A 16,294-nucleotide genomic window follows, 5' to 3' on the forward strand; every position below is an offset into this window, starting at 1 on the left:
CAGTTCAGAATGTAAGAAACTGCCTTGGGAGAGGGCTGCAGCTGCTAAAAAAACCCTAGCCCAGCCTGGAAGAGCCATTGTTGAAAGCAGGCTCATGCAAGAATGGGCCAGAAGCAAAATTCACTACCCTGGCACTTCATCGCCTCTATTCTCTTCCGAGTTCCCACCAGTTGCTGTGCACGCCATCAGGCAAACAAAATATTACTTAACATTTCGGAGGGAAAAAGACACTTTCACAAAGCATTTCTTAATGTTACTGATAATATATACCTACCTAGTACATCTGCTATCAACTACAGCAGTACCAAATCATGTTTTAGACCTAAATTAAATAATGACCTACAGCTATTTAGCTGGAAGGATGTAAGGCTGGCTACTAATACTAGCACTAGGACAATACTAGTACTTTGCATTTATTACCTACCCAAGTGAAGGAGTACATTAAGTGTTTTGGAAAGATTACAGCACTTTGATTTTTTACATTGCAGATCAAGAGATTAAGGCCCAATCTCCAAAATATCTAGATGCCTAAAAATGCCTATGGGTGCTTAACCAATTTGTCAGAAGCATTTCAGCATTTCTGTATCATTAGATCCATACATTCAGTGCATTTACAAAGAACTCTTTGGACTAGATTTCACCCTGGCACTGGTGTCATCCCAGCACCCTGTGGTAGCTTACTTTCTCTTTTGTGCTCACCCTCATGCTCCCAAACTAGGTAAGACGTAAGTTTATCCAAGTTCCTAGAAATCAAGAGTTACAGAAATGAGCTTCCAAAGCATGGAAGATGCAGTCTTTGAAACAGACACATTTAAGATTGTATATTGGTCAAGTACTAGGTGAATCAGGAAGACCTATAGCTGACTCTCTTTTAAAAAGGAGAAGCACTATACAAAATTAATGTATTTAGTCTCAACACTGTGCGAGGTAGAAGTACTTTACAAATGGAGAAACCAAGTACAAGAATGTAGATGGAATAAGGCAACAGAAAATACAGTGCACAATTGGGAACAAAACTCAAGTTGCTTCAAAGTCCATTTTGATGAATGAAATGTTATTTACCTCTAGAATGCCCTTGAAAATATTAAATACAACTGAAACAAGGCTTTCAAAATGAACACAGTACTTTGAATAAAAAAAATGGAAAGCAGCATGACTTGCTAAATAGTCTAGTATATAAAATACCTAGAACTATATACATTAGTACAAACGAAGAAGTTAAACCTATATGGATGGAAGTATTAGCACCCTACAGCAAGTTTATTACATTATATTATCTCCTAAGGAGTGTGATTCAGGCTAGCTAAGCAAAAGTGGTTTTACACCTTTTTCCTCATCTCATTCTGAATGCCCGCCCCCCAATAATTCCCTTCTACAGCCTTTTCCAGATATTTTATAGTTCAAGATCATAGCTACATTTGCTCAATATAACTTTGAAATAAACAGTTTACTCCTACAGTGTAAAGAGCTCTCAGGTCACCCACACAGAGTTCCATGATGACAAGCAGCTACATTTCAAATTAATCACATTCTTTGCATAAATCCATTCTAAAATAAGGTCAAAACCAGTACTGCCAGTTCAGATCCAGTTTACTTGTAGTTTTTCTTCAGGGCTTTAACCAAAACTCCTTGTAATATTGGAAGTGACAAATTTAAGTCAGTCATCATTGCCATCCTAATTACAAAGTGTAATACAGCTAGAATCCTAAAGTCAGAACCATACATACTAACGAAGAAAGTTTTTGTTGCAACAGCTGTCTAAACAAGATGTTGTGCAGAAAGGGTACTAGTTTTCAAGAAGAGTTTGGTTTTTTGCTTTTAATTCTTGTACTGGTTGAACAATCACTGCAGTCTTTTGTTACTCAGAAAAATCATATGAATTAATGAAAATAAGCAGTATTTTATTTCAATACCAGATTTATGGTTTGTGTGTTACACTGGGGCTGGCTTGACTGATATTAAACAGATATATCTGAAACACAAAATAACATAAATTAGACATGCCGTGAGACATGTACAATTAATTTCTACTAAAATGTGGATAATTAAACCCACTTCTACGCCAATTCTTTTACACTTTTAATGGTGATAGTGACTAGTATTTTAGTAAGAGGGTAAAAATTCATTAAAATGTACAAGGACAGTCATACAACTTAAAGATCGTGTTTGCACAGCTTTCAATTCCACTGTCAAAATATACCCCCTCCAAAATAGAAATAGGCACTTCATCTTTAAAAATGAAGCACTTTTTGTTCTTCAGTCATCATCAACAGTTGGCTTGATTGTCACTCCTCTTCTGATTTGACCCCAACCAATTAAACTGCAAAAAGAAAAATAGCTTATATTACTCTTAATAGTAGTCAGAAATATCCAGGATAAAATCAATATCCTTCTGTCATGCTTATGCCTTCCATTCTCACATTTAGAATTTTCTCCACTTGCCTCTCACCCAAAATATCCTACAAGATCTAAGACCGGCTAGTGGAAACACGGAATAAAAAAGGATGATGTATGTTTGTAATCAGCTAAGGATGTACCTTTGAACAGTAAACCAAAAATCTGAAAATTTTGTAACTTATGTTGTACTGGTTGACTCTAAATCTATTCACAGCTTGCTCTCTTTCCCCTGTGCCTGAAGTGCTGCATTACTTTCAAATAGAAACAAAAATGTGAAAATTCAGACAAGATGGCAGTAAGATTATAAACAGAGCTGTAACTCTCAATGAACATGTAACCTATAAAGGTAACTCAACTGCTGGGTACGTTCTAGTGTTTATATTCAGTAAAATGAAGGCCCCTTTTATAGGCTACTGTTGCTTCAGAAAAATACGCTTTTAAAAAACAATTAAGATTATGTCCATTTCCACAATCAGGCAGTCCATGTTATTAATATAACTGTCTTTAAAAGATTTCCAATTTCTGGCAAGGAGATACACAGAAACCACATGTGCATCTCAATTTAGTTTGCTAAGCAGTAGACCCTGTCTATGGACACCAAAAAAGGAACTGAAGTATATTAGCCCAGCACTTGCCACTTTTTAGGACCATATCCATAGGTTATAACTAGTCCACCTTTGAAATCATTGTTCCTTGGAATCGCTACTGTATCCTGTTTGCTTGGCCATTTGCTGTTTAACCTCTATGCCTCTATATATTTACTTCCTATTTTATACCTCCTTTTCAGCTCTTGCTTTCTCACTTTATTCCATCTTTTCACTACTCCATTGCTTCAGGCTAGAAGTTCCTTTCCACAGTACCAACCGTACACTGTCTTTACTCCAACTGGATTTTATTAAGCTGCTCTTCCCAGTTTGCCTACTTCCCCTTTTCTCAACTTTTGGTTTTCTTACGTTGTCTCTTTTGTCCTTTTAACACAGCATAGAAGGCAACTTTTTAATAACAGAATCTTTATAGCAGGCTGCCACTACTTGCCCACCCCATAATCCAGAGACAAGTGGGCTTTTTGGCAAAATTTGGTCATGTTTTTTAAGTGGGAAGTAGTTTACAGAAGCAACAAAACTCACATTAAAATTTGCACAGGCTGTCAGTCTATAGCTCAAAAAAAAGCATAATTTCCAATACAAGTAGTTTCTCCTCTTCTGCCTTCCCTGACTTAATTTGTGTCCTGTCTTTTTTTTCCCCATTCAAGACATGTTATCTTTTTTCCTTGGGTTTTTTTTTTTAGGGAATAATCTCTTCCCTAATTTGTCACCTAGCTCTGAGACAGCAAGCACTAAATTCCCATCTATGCTTTCTTGTTGATCTGAAAAAGAAACATGCATCCATGGATATTTAAAGCTTAGTTCTTTTTCATACAGTAGCGACTTCTTGTAAAAATGGCTATGTTCCCTTATACTACAAGAGCTGTGCAGGGTCAATGAATCTAATTACCCTTATGTTCTTACGATATTCATGTAGTCTTATGGAACACAATAGGTACAGAACGCATAATCATCTAGAGAAGTATGGCACTAAGATTAAAATGAATCATCAACCAATTCTGCTCATTTTCAGCTTCCAGATGCTTCTGTGCAGTCAGACATTTTATATTTGTAATCTGAATGGGCCAATCCAGTTGATACTTTTTTCTTTCCTCTCTGCTCACAGTACCTAAAATATTTGAACCTTAGAGCGTCCCTCCTCCATTCCCCTGCTATTACTTCAAGGTTGCACTAGAAATCACAAACAGCTCCACAGGTAGAACACCATTGACTTAGGTGCGTATAAAGGCAGGCTTTGGCTTAACACTACTAGAATTTCCAAAACACTCTGCCAAGGTTGTGTACTGTTAGCTCAATTTACAGCATGGCAGTTCTGGCAACAAACCATGAACCTCAGATGTTTCCTTGTCTGTTAACTAATAGGTATCTACCCAATTATAATGCTGCTTTAAAAAAAGAGGCTAGTAATGAAATGAAGCATCCTACAACAATGGTGTCAATGGTGTTAGGAGAATCCAGAGGAATTTTTAAAACATACACTTACCTATTCCAGAACAAAATCAGATCCATGTATTTTTTTGCTAACAACGTAACAACCAGGTACCCTACCAATTTAGCACCAACTTACCGCCAGTGTTTCTCAACTCTTCGACTCAGGGCAATTTTTTCTCCCACTTCTGTGCACACTGGGTTAGTTAGCACAATCTTCCCCAAATCAGCCTTTACTGCACTGACTCTCCCTCCAGTAGATAAGGATCCTATGTTTACCATTAAAACTTCATTCTTTGATAATTTTTGCACCTGAAGACAGACATAGAAAGCTCTGAAACATAAGCTTTAGTATTTTAAAAAAAACATGCCACTGACAATATTGACTATCTTCTGTTACCTACCTGCCACAAAAAAAAAAGATATAGCTGAGGAATGTAAAAACTATAAATATGCCCGCACACAAACCATGCACAACAGTGTCAGTGGATAAAGTTTACACGTGAAAGGACAAATATGTAAATATGTTGTGCATGTAGTACTGCAGGCTCTCGGTATGATGTACTTTCTTGGAATTTCTCTGTATTTTCTACAAAACATACTGAAGATTACACATACTGTATTAAAAGCGTAAACAGTCTCAGATATTGCTACAAACTGGAATGTTATACCATTCTTCTAAATAATGTGGATATTCTCATTTCCCTTATGCCTACATACATCAAAATGTTTTCTCAAAAAATAATTCATTTCACAGGACAAAGAGAGCACTGAAACACTTAACTTACTGTTGCATGAAGCAGTTTATAGATTTTAATGCTAACATGGAAAACTAAGATCTTTTAGTTTTATTTGTGTAAAATGGACCACAGAACATGAGACTGCGCTGTGCATCAAGTTCAGTTTCTTTTCAACTACAGTGTTTCAAAAACACTTAGCTTTACAAAGTCCTTCAGAGAGAATCTACAAAAAGCAGGTAAGGAGGAAGTAGATCAGAACGTGTATAAAACTAATTATTGCATAAATGAATAGGCTGATAGCAAAGGAAAACAACTACCAGTATGTTTAGAAGAATACCTAACCTCAGGACACATAAATACTTTATGCTACTTTAAACTACTCTGATATGAATTCCTACTCCTCTGAAAAGCATTCTTCTACAATATTAAATAAGCAGGTAAGTTTAGTGGCAAGCATATATGAACAGGGAGACAAAATTACAACAGAAGATGGAAAAAAGTATATATTAATAAAACTTAGCACAAGAAGAGAAATTGGGAAAAACAAAAAAGGGGTACAGACCTTCGCAGCTTTCTTGTCTCCTTCAGTGCGCACACCTAATAGTCGTCTCAGCAAGAAATAGGAAATTTCTAGCTCTGTAAATATTTCTGGCAGTGCTCCAACTGCACCAAGAACTTGGCCTACCATTCGGTCAGCCCGACACAAAGTTGGATCAATCTTAGTTCCAACACCTACAACACAACAAGGAAAGTCACAAGGAATAACTGAAAGGTATTTATCACATTTTACATATTAAAATATTTGAAGGAGATCTAAAAACAACAAACTGAGAAGGTACTGGGAATTCCCTATTACCTGGACAGCACTTTCAGAATGTCAGCAAGACTGTGAGCTCTGTCTAAACAGATGAAGAAATATTCTACTGTTAAAAAGCCGGTACCATTAACAACACAAGCTGATCTGCATTGGCCAGTGTCCTTCCGGAAAATTATTTAAATATCCACTTTTCACACCCATGTTGTCTCTCTCTACATATATGAATTATTTGAAATTGCTCATAGCCTTTTTGTTTACTACAATGAAATTTATTGTTGAATGACACCAAGTGTTTTCAATAAGCATGAAGAAATAAATCTTTTCATAAAAGAATATTCTTACCTATAAGACCCCCTGGAGCAGCATATTGTAGATCATTGTGTTCAGCAAAGAGTGACACAATTTTGGAAAAGATTGGCTTGCACATGAGCTTTCCTTCACTGTCCTTGGACACAATACCAGGCCGGACCTCAATTTCCTGACCCACCTAATTACAGAAGTGAAAAAGTGATTAAATGGTTGTTTCACAGGAACATAAAGCTAAACACTAGTCACAGATAAGACCTACTTATCCCAAGATCTACTATTTATACAAGTCTTTGGTTCTGGGCTACTGTAGAACTTCTAGGACTTCTGTTGCACTGTCTACTGCAAATTGAACAATACTGAAAGCTCTGTATCTTACAGCCAATGTAACAATTAACTTTCTTTTCAATACAATTTGTAAAACTGCTTTAGCAAAGGATCTTTATCAGCAATAATTCCAGCATTTAAATTTTAGTTTAATGTTTTAAAATTACATTTCATTTAGAAATGTTACAGCACCAAGAAAAATGGAGTTAATTTGATTGGTGTAACTGATCAGCATCAATAAACCACAGGACAAAGAAAATACAAGTTGTATAAATGTTCAAAGATGTAGTTTGCTTTCCAGTCTAGCAGAGCAACTTTTAAAGTTTCCATCTATTGACAGTATCCCACAAGCAAAAAAAAAAAAATCAAAATATACAGAATACTTAAATGGGGAAGTGGGGACCTGTGGGAACCCACACACACTTCTTTTGCTCCCCTCTTCTCCCCAATAATTTAGCAGGTAAAAGTGGTAGGACAGAAAAAAACCCGCTCCCTCAATTTGTAAGCAATGAAATCAGTATCATTATTACCAAAAGTTAAAACTACAGTCTTAACAAAAATATATTTAAAAAAACAAAGATCAGCATTTCTTGTTCTGGTATTTTAGAACAGGAAAGTAAAAATGAGGCACAGACAGAAAGGATAAGTGCTATCTGACCGTATTCTAGTTTAAAAAAAAAAAAAAAATCAATTATATAGATTCATTTTGTACTAAGCGTGCAAAAACTCTACTCATTATTATCATTACAAATCGCCAGACAAGAGGGAAAAGGTTACCTTTAAAACACCCTTTAGAATACTGCCACCAGCTACACCTCCCTTAAGGTCATCAACTTCACAGCCAGGTTTGTTGACATCAAAAGATCTGATTACTGAAAAGAATAGATCATAGCCAGGTTTATAATTTAAGATCAGGTTTTTAAAGAATTAGTGTCTGTCTTTAGCAGCTTTGCCTACTTCCCTATTCTTATGAAGGTATACGTGTATTTATAAATATTACAAAAACGTAATTCGGGAAAAACACTAAAATATGATGAACATTTTATTCCGAATTTTTAAGTATAGAGTTGATTTTGTTCTCAAAACCATTTAAGCTGCTTGTATACACAAATGTTTTTCTAAAACTGTTTCTGCATAGCAGAAATTAAGTTAAAGATCAGTATCTGAAAAAGAAAGCAATGATCAATTATATTACAAAACCCCTTCAATATTCACAATGTCAGTTGTGAATACCGATACCTTGTTTTAATGTAGTCAATTTTTATGCATTCTGAAGATGTTTTGTAGGTCTCCCATGTTTTATTTGGAAAAAAGGGCAAACAAATGGATTCATCGTAGTGGAACCGAATTTCATAACATGCTGGACAAGAACTGAGACTTTGACAATTATATCCAGGAGACAGGAGACTAACACAGAAAATCTAACCAGGCTACCTATAAGATTTTCATGAAAATAATTTAATTTTCAAATTCAGCAGTTCGTCATTACTTTTTAAAATCAAATTTAAATTCATAGCAACTGAAGGAATGTTTAAGACAGAGATAAATTTCCCATCTTTATTGCATTTTAGGGCTATCATACACATAGAACTATACACCAAAACGAGCAACTACCTCAAATAGATTTAACTATAGCAGTTAACTACGAACAAACCACACAGCTCTCAGAAAATATGCAAGTTTCGAAATAAGAGCACACTAAATGCTCCTTTTAAACCTACCTCTTTTTAGAGCATTCAGCAACATGCTATTCCAAGTGTAGGTACATGTAGTAAATGGTTAGCCACAAAAGCCCAGATGTAAGCATTTACATACCAATAAGCCTTGGTTCAGATGTGAAGTCTCGCAAAGGGACTGGGATTTTCTTCACTATATACTCACAAACTACCTCAATGTTGTACTTCAACTGTGCTGAGATTGGAATTATTGGAGCTCCTTCTGCAACTGTACCTAAACCAAAATCAAATTAAACATCAAGCCTTAGTATTTACAGCAACATGACCACGTGTTCCATCACTGTTAAAAACACTGATGAATTTCAAGGCACATTTTATGTGTATTTCCCAAAGCAGTAAGTATCAGAGTATTTACCCTTTCCTTCAACATTTTAGCTCAAACCAGCCAGACCTATTTTTTGAGGCATTCTGAAACACTGTGTTGCCTCTGGATAACTGTGTACTGAAGAGATTTACAGTTGCTCACTGAACGTTGCGCAAGACAATCTTCTGCTCTAAGGGAGAATTCACTTCCTACGTTGGGATTGGGAATATTCTTAAGATAATTTCCTCAGAGAGATCAGGTATCTCACCATTTGACACATCAGTATTAATTTTACAGTCAGATTTCATTCTGACAAACTAAAATTCCTATCAATTTAAAGATCTATGTTTTCTAAGTTTTGGAATAGAAATACATATTTTAGAAAAATCTTAATTTATGGAAGGATGCATTTAGTTATGAAGGCCTGTTAAATATTATTAGCTTTAATTATACCTATGTTTCTTGTGATAACTCCAGTTCTCACAAACTCCAAATTTACACATCAAGCCACTCACACATAGCTGTTATGAACAGCTTATGCAAGGCAACAATTCTGAACTAAAAGAGAGACCCATTGGCTACTTTTGATGGTGACAATGTAGCTCTGCAGCTCTTCGCATACCCCAGCTAAAGCAGATAAGCAGGGAAAACAGTGGAAGCTCCTGGGAAAGATGAAACTCATGAAGTTGAACAGAACTTTATGGACAGAGAAGGAGAACACTGCCTGAACAGGACTTAGAGAGAGATGAAAGACCAATCTTTTGTGATTAAATAAAAGTAACTAACGCATTTATGCCTACAAGGTGCTCCTAACAAGTACTGACTGCTTCATTATCTCCCACACTGCAGTAAAAGAACAACCTCTAGCAAAGAAACAATACCAAGAAGAAACCACAAATTCAGTGAAAGCTACTAGACAAGAGCTAGTGTTATTAGTTTTACATCAAGAGCTCTGACCAACAGCCATAACATTATAGTACGTAAGCAGTCTGACACAGATAAGAAGCACAACTCCAATGGTCTATTTTTCAGATTAACAGACTACATACAACATCATCATCTAAGCAGGGGAAGCTTTTCTATAAACATATAGAAAACCACTATGTCCGTGTCCCAACACAGAAAAATTTCCACCATTAACTGGATTTCTGCTGTTGAAAACTTACCTTGTACAAATGCAAGAATCTGTTCATACTGTTCTTTAGCCTGGCTCTCCTTCACCAAATCAATCTTATTCTGTAGAATCAAAATGTGTTTCAGTTTCATGATTTCTATAGCAGCTAGATGTTCTGAGGTCTGGGGTTGAGGGCATGACTCATTACCAGCTGAAAGAAGAAAAGTGACTGCAATATAGAAACTATAAAGATAGACAAAACTCCTACAGTCAGGATGTCTACTTTCCATTGTATCTTTACAAAAAAAGATGGTCAGCTCTCAGTAAGCTACATGTGAAGCATCCAAGTTAATAAACACCTACTCTTCTCCAGAATTGCTGGCTTTACCACCCACACAATATGACAGATGAGAGGTTGCCAGAGTTCCCCATTCTACTTGCTCCCAGTAGAAACATTTAAAGTTTCCAAAGATACTGACAGCTAACTTGTGTCTACTTGACTTATTCCATCCTCTAGGTCTCTAGACATCTCCTCAGTGCTGACTGTAGCAAAATAGACAATTCACCTTTCAAGACGTATCTTAAAATTCTTTGGTGTTTTCTTGTTGCCAAAGCCATAAAAATGCCAAGATCCCCAAACTGTACAACACACAATTAATATATAAAGTATGTGAATAGGGCAGTTATCAGCATGGTTTGGATTTCAGCCAGCCACGAAGCCAACTTTGGCCTGATGAGCCGTTATGGTGGTTAATCTTGAAGTCTGGTCTATCACACTTTCTGGAGATGAACAGGCAGGAGGAATGACAACTTATCAGCTATCTCAGGCAATTTAAACTACAATATCTGAAGCTGTTGTTCTTGTTTGTTGACATGCCCTATCCAGGTAACATAATTGCTATTTATCACTGTAGAGCACTACATGGTTCTCCAGACATATAAAAATAAGGTTTACTCATTGCTCGTTGTCTGCAAATCAGAATAGAAATTGCATGAATTGATATAAACCTCCTGTGCCTTGATTTTGTCCGTATTCATCTGAGTTTTTGCTGTTTGTATTGATGTTTGTAGACTCTCCTGCATGGCTAAGGCTATGTATTTAAAGCAAACTGAAGCTTCAGAGAAACTCAAAATACACCTGTAGCGATCATTCCATAAAATTACATAAATTCTACAGTACTATACCACTACAAGGTTTCATCTTAGCCACCTAATCTTCTATCAGTTGGGCCAGCTACCAGACTAATGAGTATGTATAGCTATGTTTAAAAAAAACGCACCTTGTTAGGGTACATTTTTTGTTGTAGCATCACTTAATTTTCTTAAACACATCTCAAAAACATTCACTTGTTTTAATCGCCTGCCCCACCACACTAAATTTTAAAACGTACATAAAGTTGCTTCATGATATTAAAAAAAAAGAAAAAAAAAAAAAAAAGAGCTCTGCTTTCGCGTAGCAATCATTACCTATCAACAGTAAAGCTGCATCCATTACTGCTGCACCATTCAACATAGTAGCCATCAAAATATCATGGCCAGGACAATCCACAAAAGAGACATGCCTGTTGTAGAAGAAGGTTAAAAAGAAATCCAAAAGCCAGTTATCAACAGTTTCTCTGACGGATTTATGTGAGTGGCTAGGCAGATATGAAAGTTAAAAGCATCCTTACAATAGATAGATAAAATAAACATTTCAAGCCAGATGCTGAGAATTAATACCTTAAAAGTATTTTTGTAAGAACACAAAGACTACTGAACAGCTACTGAATAGTTTTTCTGAGTTTTAAGATTCAATACCATATATCCATACTAGGCACTGCTTTAATATTTCACAAGTTTACTTGTAAATTAGACTAGATTTAAATGCACCAGAATTAAAAAAAGAAAAACAAAACCAAAATCAACAAACCACAGGATTGCTCTTATCTCTCTTAAAAGACGTCTCCCATCCTCCAATTTTAGAAAATTATGCGTCTTTAATTACACTATAATAATTGCATTTCACTTCAGAGATTTATCTACGGAGACAACATTACAGCTCCTAGTTCCAACCTTATGATTTTACTGTGCAGACCATAGCAGTCGATTCACTACATTCTTGCCTGAACCTATCCAGTAAACAAAAATTGTTTCCTGGTAGCATGCCACCAAAAAGAAAGGGACTAATTTGCTGCTTCACTGACAACGTTAAAAATCTACTATAAGCAAATAAACAGTAAGATAAAGAATCCAAAGCTTTTAACCAATAGTTTAACAATGGCTGCACGACTGTCAGACTCAATCGTGAACTAGCAAAGAACTAACAGAAGTTACTGTTAGAACAAGCGCTCTACTGGGAATCTGAGGAAAGGAAGGAAATACATGATTAAAACAGTACATGCATTTTACACATAAGCATGAACTAGGAATCTTACTGTCCAACAGTCTTTGTGACTACTCTCATTTGAGCCATCATTGCAAAGGCCCATGTAACAACTGTTGTAGTTACTATGCTTGCATCATGACCATGTTATGCTTTCTTAGAAATGAAGTAAACAAAGGACACCTGGCCTGATCTCATATTAAGTATCAGGTTTTCATAGATTCATTTTAAAGAACTTTGAAAACTTTTCTGCCTCTAGGAAGAAAAAGTTTAACAAAGATCACTTTCCAAAAAGGAACTTTAAACATGCATTTGTATGGTCCACATTAGTTCTCATTCTAGTGGCTTTAAAATGTACTTGTATTAATAGCAGAAAAAAAAAAAAATCATTTCACTTCAGACTCCCGCAAATACCCAATGACAGAAGACACAGTGGTGCTCTACCACGGACTGTGCATCACGACTAATAAAAACAAGGCAGTTTAGATGATGCCTAAGATCAGGGGTGTCCAGAATCTAAGAACATGTGGTATGCTGAAACAATTCATTCAGCTTGCAGCTCAATCCTGACTATTTTCAGTTAGGTAAAAGGAAGTCCACATAAAGTAAACACAATTTATACCATTCATTTTACAGCAGTTACCTGACTAGTTTAAAGTTCCCTTTGGTGCCAGGAATATCTGTAGGGAACTCATCCGGGGTGCTACTTCCACAGGATCGGTAACACTCTGGCCGGGAACAGCTTGGGTCATCCAGCTTGTAAATCTGTAAGTAATTTTTAAAAATTGAGAAAAAGTTAAATTCATGAAGGGTTAGTTACTTATAAGCTTACATCCACCCTGACATATATAAGCAACATATTTGCTAGATTTATAGTAATGACTCACCTTTGCATTAGCATAACCCAGCTTGATTGTGATATTTCTCTCCAGTTCATTTTTAAATCTGACAGTATGAACTCCAGATATAGCTTTGACTACTGTTGACTTTCCATGGGCTACATGACCAATTGTACCTATGTTTTAAAAGCAAATGTTTGTCAATAAACCACTGTTTAATTCTGTGTAACGTTCCATTACGATCAACACATAATTACCCCAAACTCCCTGTAGCCAGTAAGTCCAGAGCTCCCATCAGAAGCATGTACAGGTTTCACAATCATTTTTGTTTCAACAAACAAGATCCTAAATTGAGCTCCCAATGGGCAGATCTTTGCATTTTCAAGAAAGTCATTTCAATGCTTAATTTTAAGGTAAGATAAACTTTGCTTCAGCAACTATTCCCCACTTCGTTCAACAGTGTTCTTGAAGTAAAATTGGTGCTTTTCAAGGTAAAAGGGTTTCACAAGTCTCTCCCTGCATCTTGATAAAATTTATTATAAAAACACTGTATCTATATTACCATCTGTTTTAGCAAGAATTTCTTAAAAATGTTGTCACACAGGTACCATATGCTACTGCATGAGCACCAGAAAGAGTCACATGAATGCCCCCCTCTTTTTTAGAAGTTGGGTTTTACCTATATTAATTGTTGCTTGTCTGCTGATGACTTCTGGTGAAAGAGGTGTCAACTTGGTAACATCCTGTATGAGAGACATTTTAGAATTTATTCTTCTTGTATCTAAATGTTTAGAGAATACTATATTTATTTTCTTAAAAATTATCCGGTAGTTCTAGTCAGCAAATCCAACCAAGCTCATTAAAATAATTCTAGACATGCATTCCAGTCTTTTAAGTATGTGAAATAGGACAAGTGAACAAAATCCTAATTATAAATAAGCATAGATTGCAAATCAAAACACTGACTGTAAATTGGTATAGGCTGCAAAGTTTTAAAGATAGATGGAAGTAAAAACCCCAAGAACACTCAAAAGAAGCTCTGACACACAAAAAAAACCCCTCTTCTACCCCCAAACTTAAATTACCCATAACAGGCAAATTCAAATTAACTTTCCATGGGCTACACGGTGAACTGCACTTATGTTTTGAAAACAAAGGTTTGTCAATAAACAGTTGCTTAATTGGTATAAAGGTTCCATTACAGTCAATACATAACTACAACTAACACTTTGGAGTCAGTAGGTCCAGAGATTTCATTAGCATTGTGGATTTAATTTTGTTTTCTTTAAATGGCTCCTTCTTCCTCAAATACTGCTATTTCCACTTTAGGTACCAGATGAAAGTTCTGCTGTCCTAAATAGGCTGTTGCATGAACCTACTGGTAGCACCTGGCAAATCAAAGCACTTACAAAAACATCCTGTATAGTTAAAAAGAGAACTCTGAAAGAGTTGCTTTGGTTTATTTAAAGCTGTTTGTCCAAATATTGGACAATGTTGAAATCCACTAAAACATTCCTCTGTACTATTTTTGAAACTGTTTCCAGTTAATTTCCGTCCTGCACTGAAATCATATGGAAAAGCTGCTCAGTTCAAGCAAAGATTCACAATGCCAAGAGTCCTCACTGCAGGACAGGATATAAATATTTTGCTAAGATACAAATAACACACACATTAACTGACATTAAATCATGCATTGTTTACACTGTTACATGCAGGTTCTGTGCATAACAATCAAATAGACACATCTGTGTAAAAATGTAAACTCACTCATCATATTCACAAATATTACATGAATAAAATGTTCATTCTCAATACAAAACAAGTTTCGTCCACTTAACACAGGCAATTCAATTTATACTTGTGTATCTAACTTAAAATGACCACACGCACTGAAGTGGACGATGGGAACACGACCTGCAGATGGCACCACCTAGTAGGGTGACAAGCACGTAAGCATGATGCAAATCCTGTCATCAAAAGCATTGTTCCTGCTGCACACAATTATGCACGCATGCAATTTTTCCCTCAAGACTGGTGTAAGGCTAAGTTCAGCTATAATCTCCAGTCAACTATAAGCATTCAAGGGCCAACTGAAAAAGTACAGAATAGGCCTTAAAGTAATTCCTACTGACCTCCCAGCTAGGCCTATCTGTGCTCTTTCCAACTGGCAAATGCCATGGTCGACAATGAAAGGAAGTAAAGAAACTTTCTGAAATAACTAATATGCTTCACTAACCAACATCAACACGCTTAGCTATAACACAAAAAGAATTCTTGTGCTCAAACCCCAAGAATATCAAACGTTATTACTGTAAAGACAAACAAGCTCTTCTAGTTTACTGAAAACCAGGGACGCAGCAATAAGATTTTTCGCCTGGTTTTGTCTGCATATACGTGTAATAAGTGAGACAGCCCAGGCGAGACATTTAACAGGCAAGACTAGCACAGCAAGAGACCACTGCAACTGATTTCCTTGGTAGTGAAGCGAATTTCCTTGGTAGATCAACCAAGACAGGGCTGGCAACCAATCCGTCTAGCCCGCTCGGGAACAGAACGCCAATTTATGACTCTACTTCGAAGAGGAAAGAGTTTTTAACACCACTAAAGCAGGACAGCCTTACAAGGAGAAAACTGCCCGTCTCCACCGTTGTCACACAAAGGCCTCACTCGCAAAGCCGGGACGCCAACCCGCCGAGCTTCGGGCCCCCCTCACCGGCAAGCGCAGGGCCTCATCCAAGCCAGCCCACAGCCGCCGCGACCAGCCAAACCTGCTCCCAGCGCCGCCGCTCTGCCCCGCGCCTCCTCCCAGCTACCCCTTCCCTCGGCCCCGGCGTGCTGCAACTCGGGCCCCCGAAGCACCGCTGCCGTCCGCGCCTCCTCACACCCCACCGGCCGCGGCGGGGCCTGGCGGGAGGCGCGGATCCCCTCGGCCTCCCGGCGCTGCCCCCACCCCGCAACGCCCCGCCCGGCCCCGCCACGCTCCCCCGGCGCCCGCATCCGCCGCTGCTCGGCGCCCCGGCCCGCGGCTGCCTCGCCCCGTCCCCTGGGCGCCCCCCGGGCAGGTCTCACCAAGGTGGCGAGGTCCTGCCGGCTGAGGTGCGGCTGCCCCAGAGTCACTCCCGCCTCGTCCCCCGCCATCTTGGCCCGAAGAGGAAGCGGGCAGCCCCGCGCGGCCGCCTGACCCCCGGCTCCGCTCGGCGGCGGCGCCGCCGGCTCGCAGCCCGGCACCCGCCGGTCGGGGGGCGGACGCCCGGCCCGGGGACCCGCCGCGCTGGCCGGTGCGGGGCCGGCGCCAGCCCCGCCGCCGTGCGGGAGCGGC

General features: G+C 38.0%; 1 protein-coding gene across 1 annotated transcript; it reads right to left on the reverse strand.

The window, feature by feature from the left end:
• Positions 1 to 1,874: 1,874 nt before the first annotated feature.
• On the reverse strand, positions 1,875 to 16,119 carry EIF2S3 (eukaryotic translation initiation factor 2 subunit gamma). Its single transcript, XM_075709365.1, has 12 exons — positions 16,045 to 16,119; positions 13,655 to 13,718; positions 13,024 to 13,151; positions 12,780 to 12,901; positions 11,242 to 11,336; positions 9,827 to 9,985; positions 8,436 to 8,570; positions 7,398 to 7,492; positions 6,330 to 6,474; positions 5,733 to 5,902; positions 4,570 to 4,742; positions 1,875 to 2,320 (listed from the first exon to the last, which is right to left on the reverse strand). Exons 1-12 carry the CDS (start codon positions 16,111 to 16,113, stop codon positions 2,257 to 2,259), a joined length of 1,419 nt encoding a protein of 472 aa, XP_075565480.1. The 5' UTR covers positions 16,114 to 16,119; the 3' UTR covers positions 1,875 to 2,256.
• Between the last annotated feature and the right edge of the window lie 175 nt (positions 16,120 to 16,294).

Source organism: Pelecanus crispus, chromosome 1 (genome assembly GCF_030463565.1).
Source record: "Pelecanus crispus isolate bPelCri1 chromosome 1, bPelCri1.pri, whole genome shotgun sequence".
Taxonomy (NCBI): domain Eukaryota; kingdom Metazoa; phylum Chordata; class Aves; order Pelecaniformes; family Pelecanidae; genus Pelecanus; species Pelecanus crispus.

Coding starts and splice junctions, on each gene's coding strand:
- EIF2S3 (XM_075709365.1), bottom strand. CDS start 16,113: ATGGCGGGGGACGAGGCGGGAGTGACTCTGGGGCAGCCGCACCTCAGC. Junction 9,986..11,241: donor TGCAGCTTTACTGTTGATAG/GTAATGATTGCT, acceptor TTCTTCTTTCAG/CTGGTAATGAGTCATGCCCT. Junction 5,903..6,329: donor TGCTCCAGGGGGTCTTATAG/GTAAGAATATTC, acceptor GTTGTGTTGTAG/GTGTTGGAACTAAGATTGAT.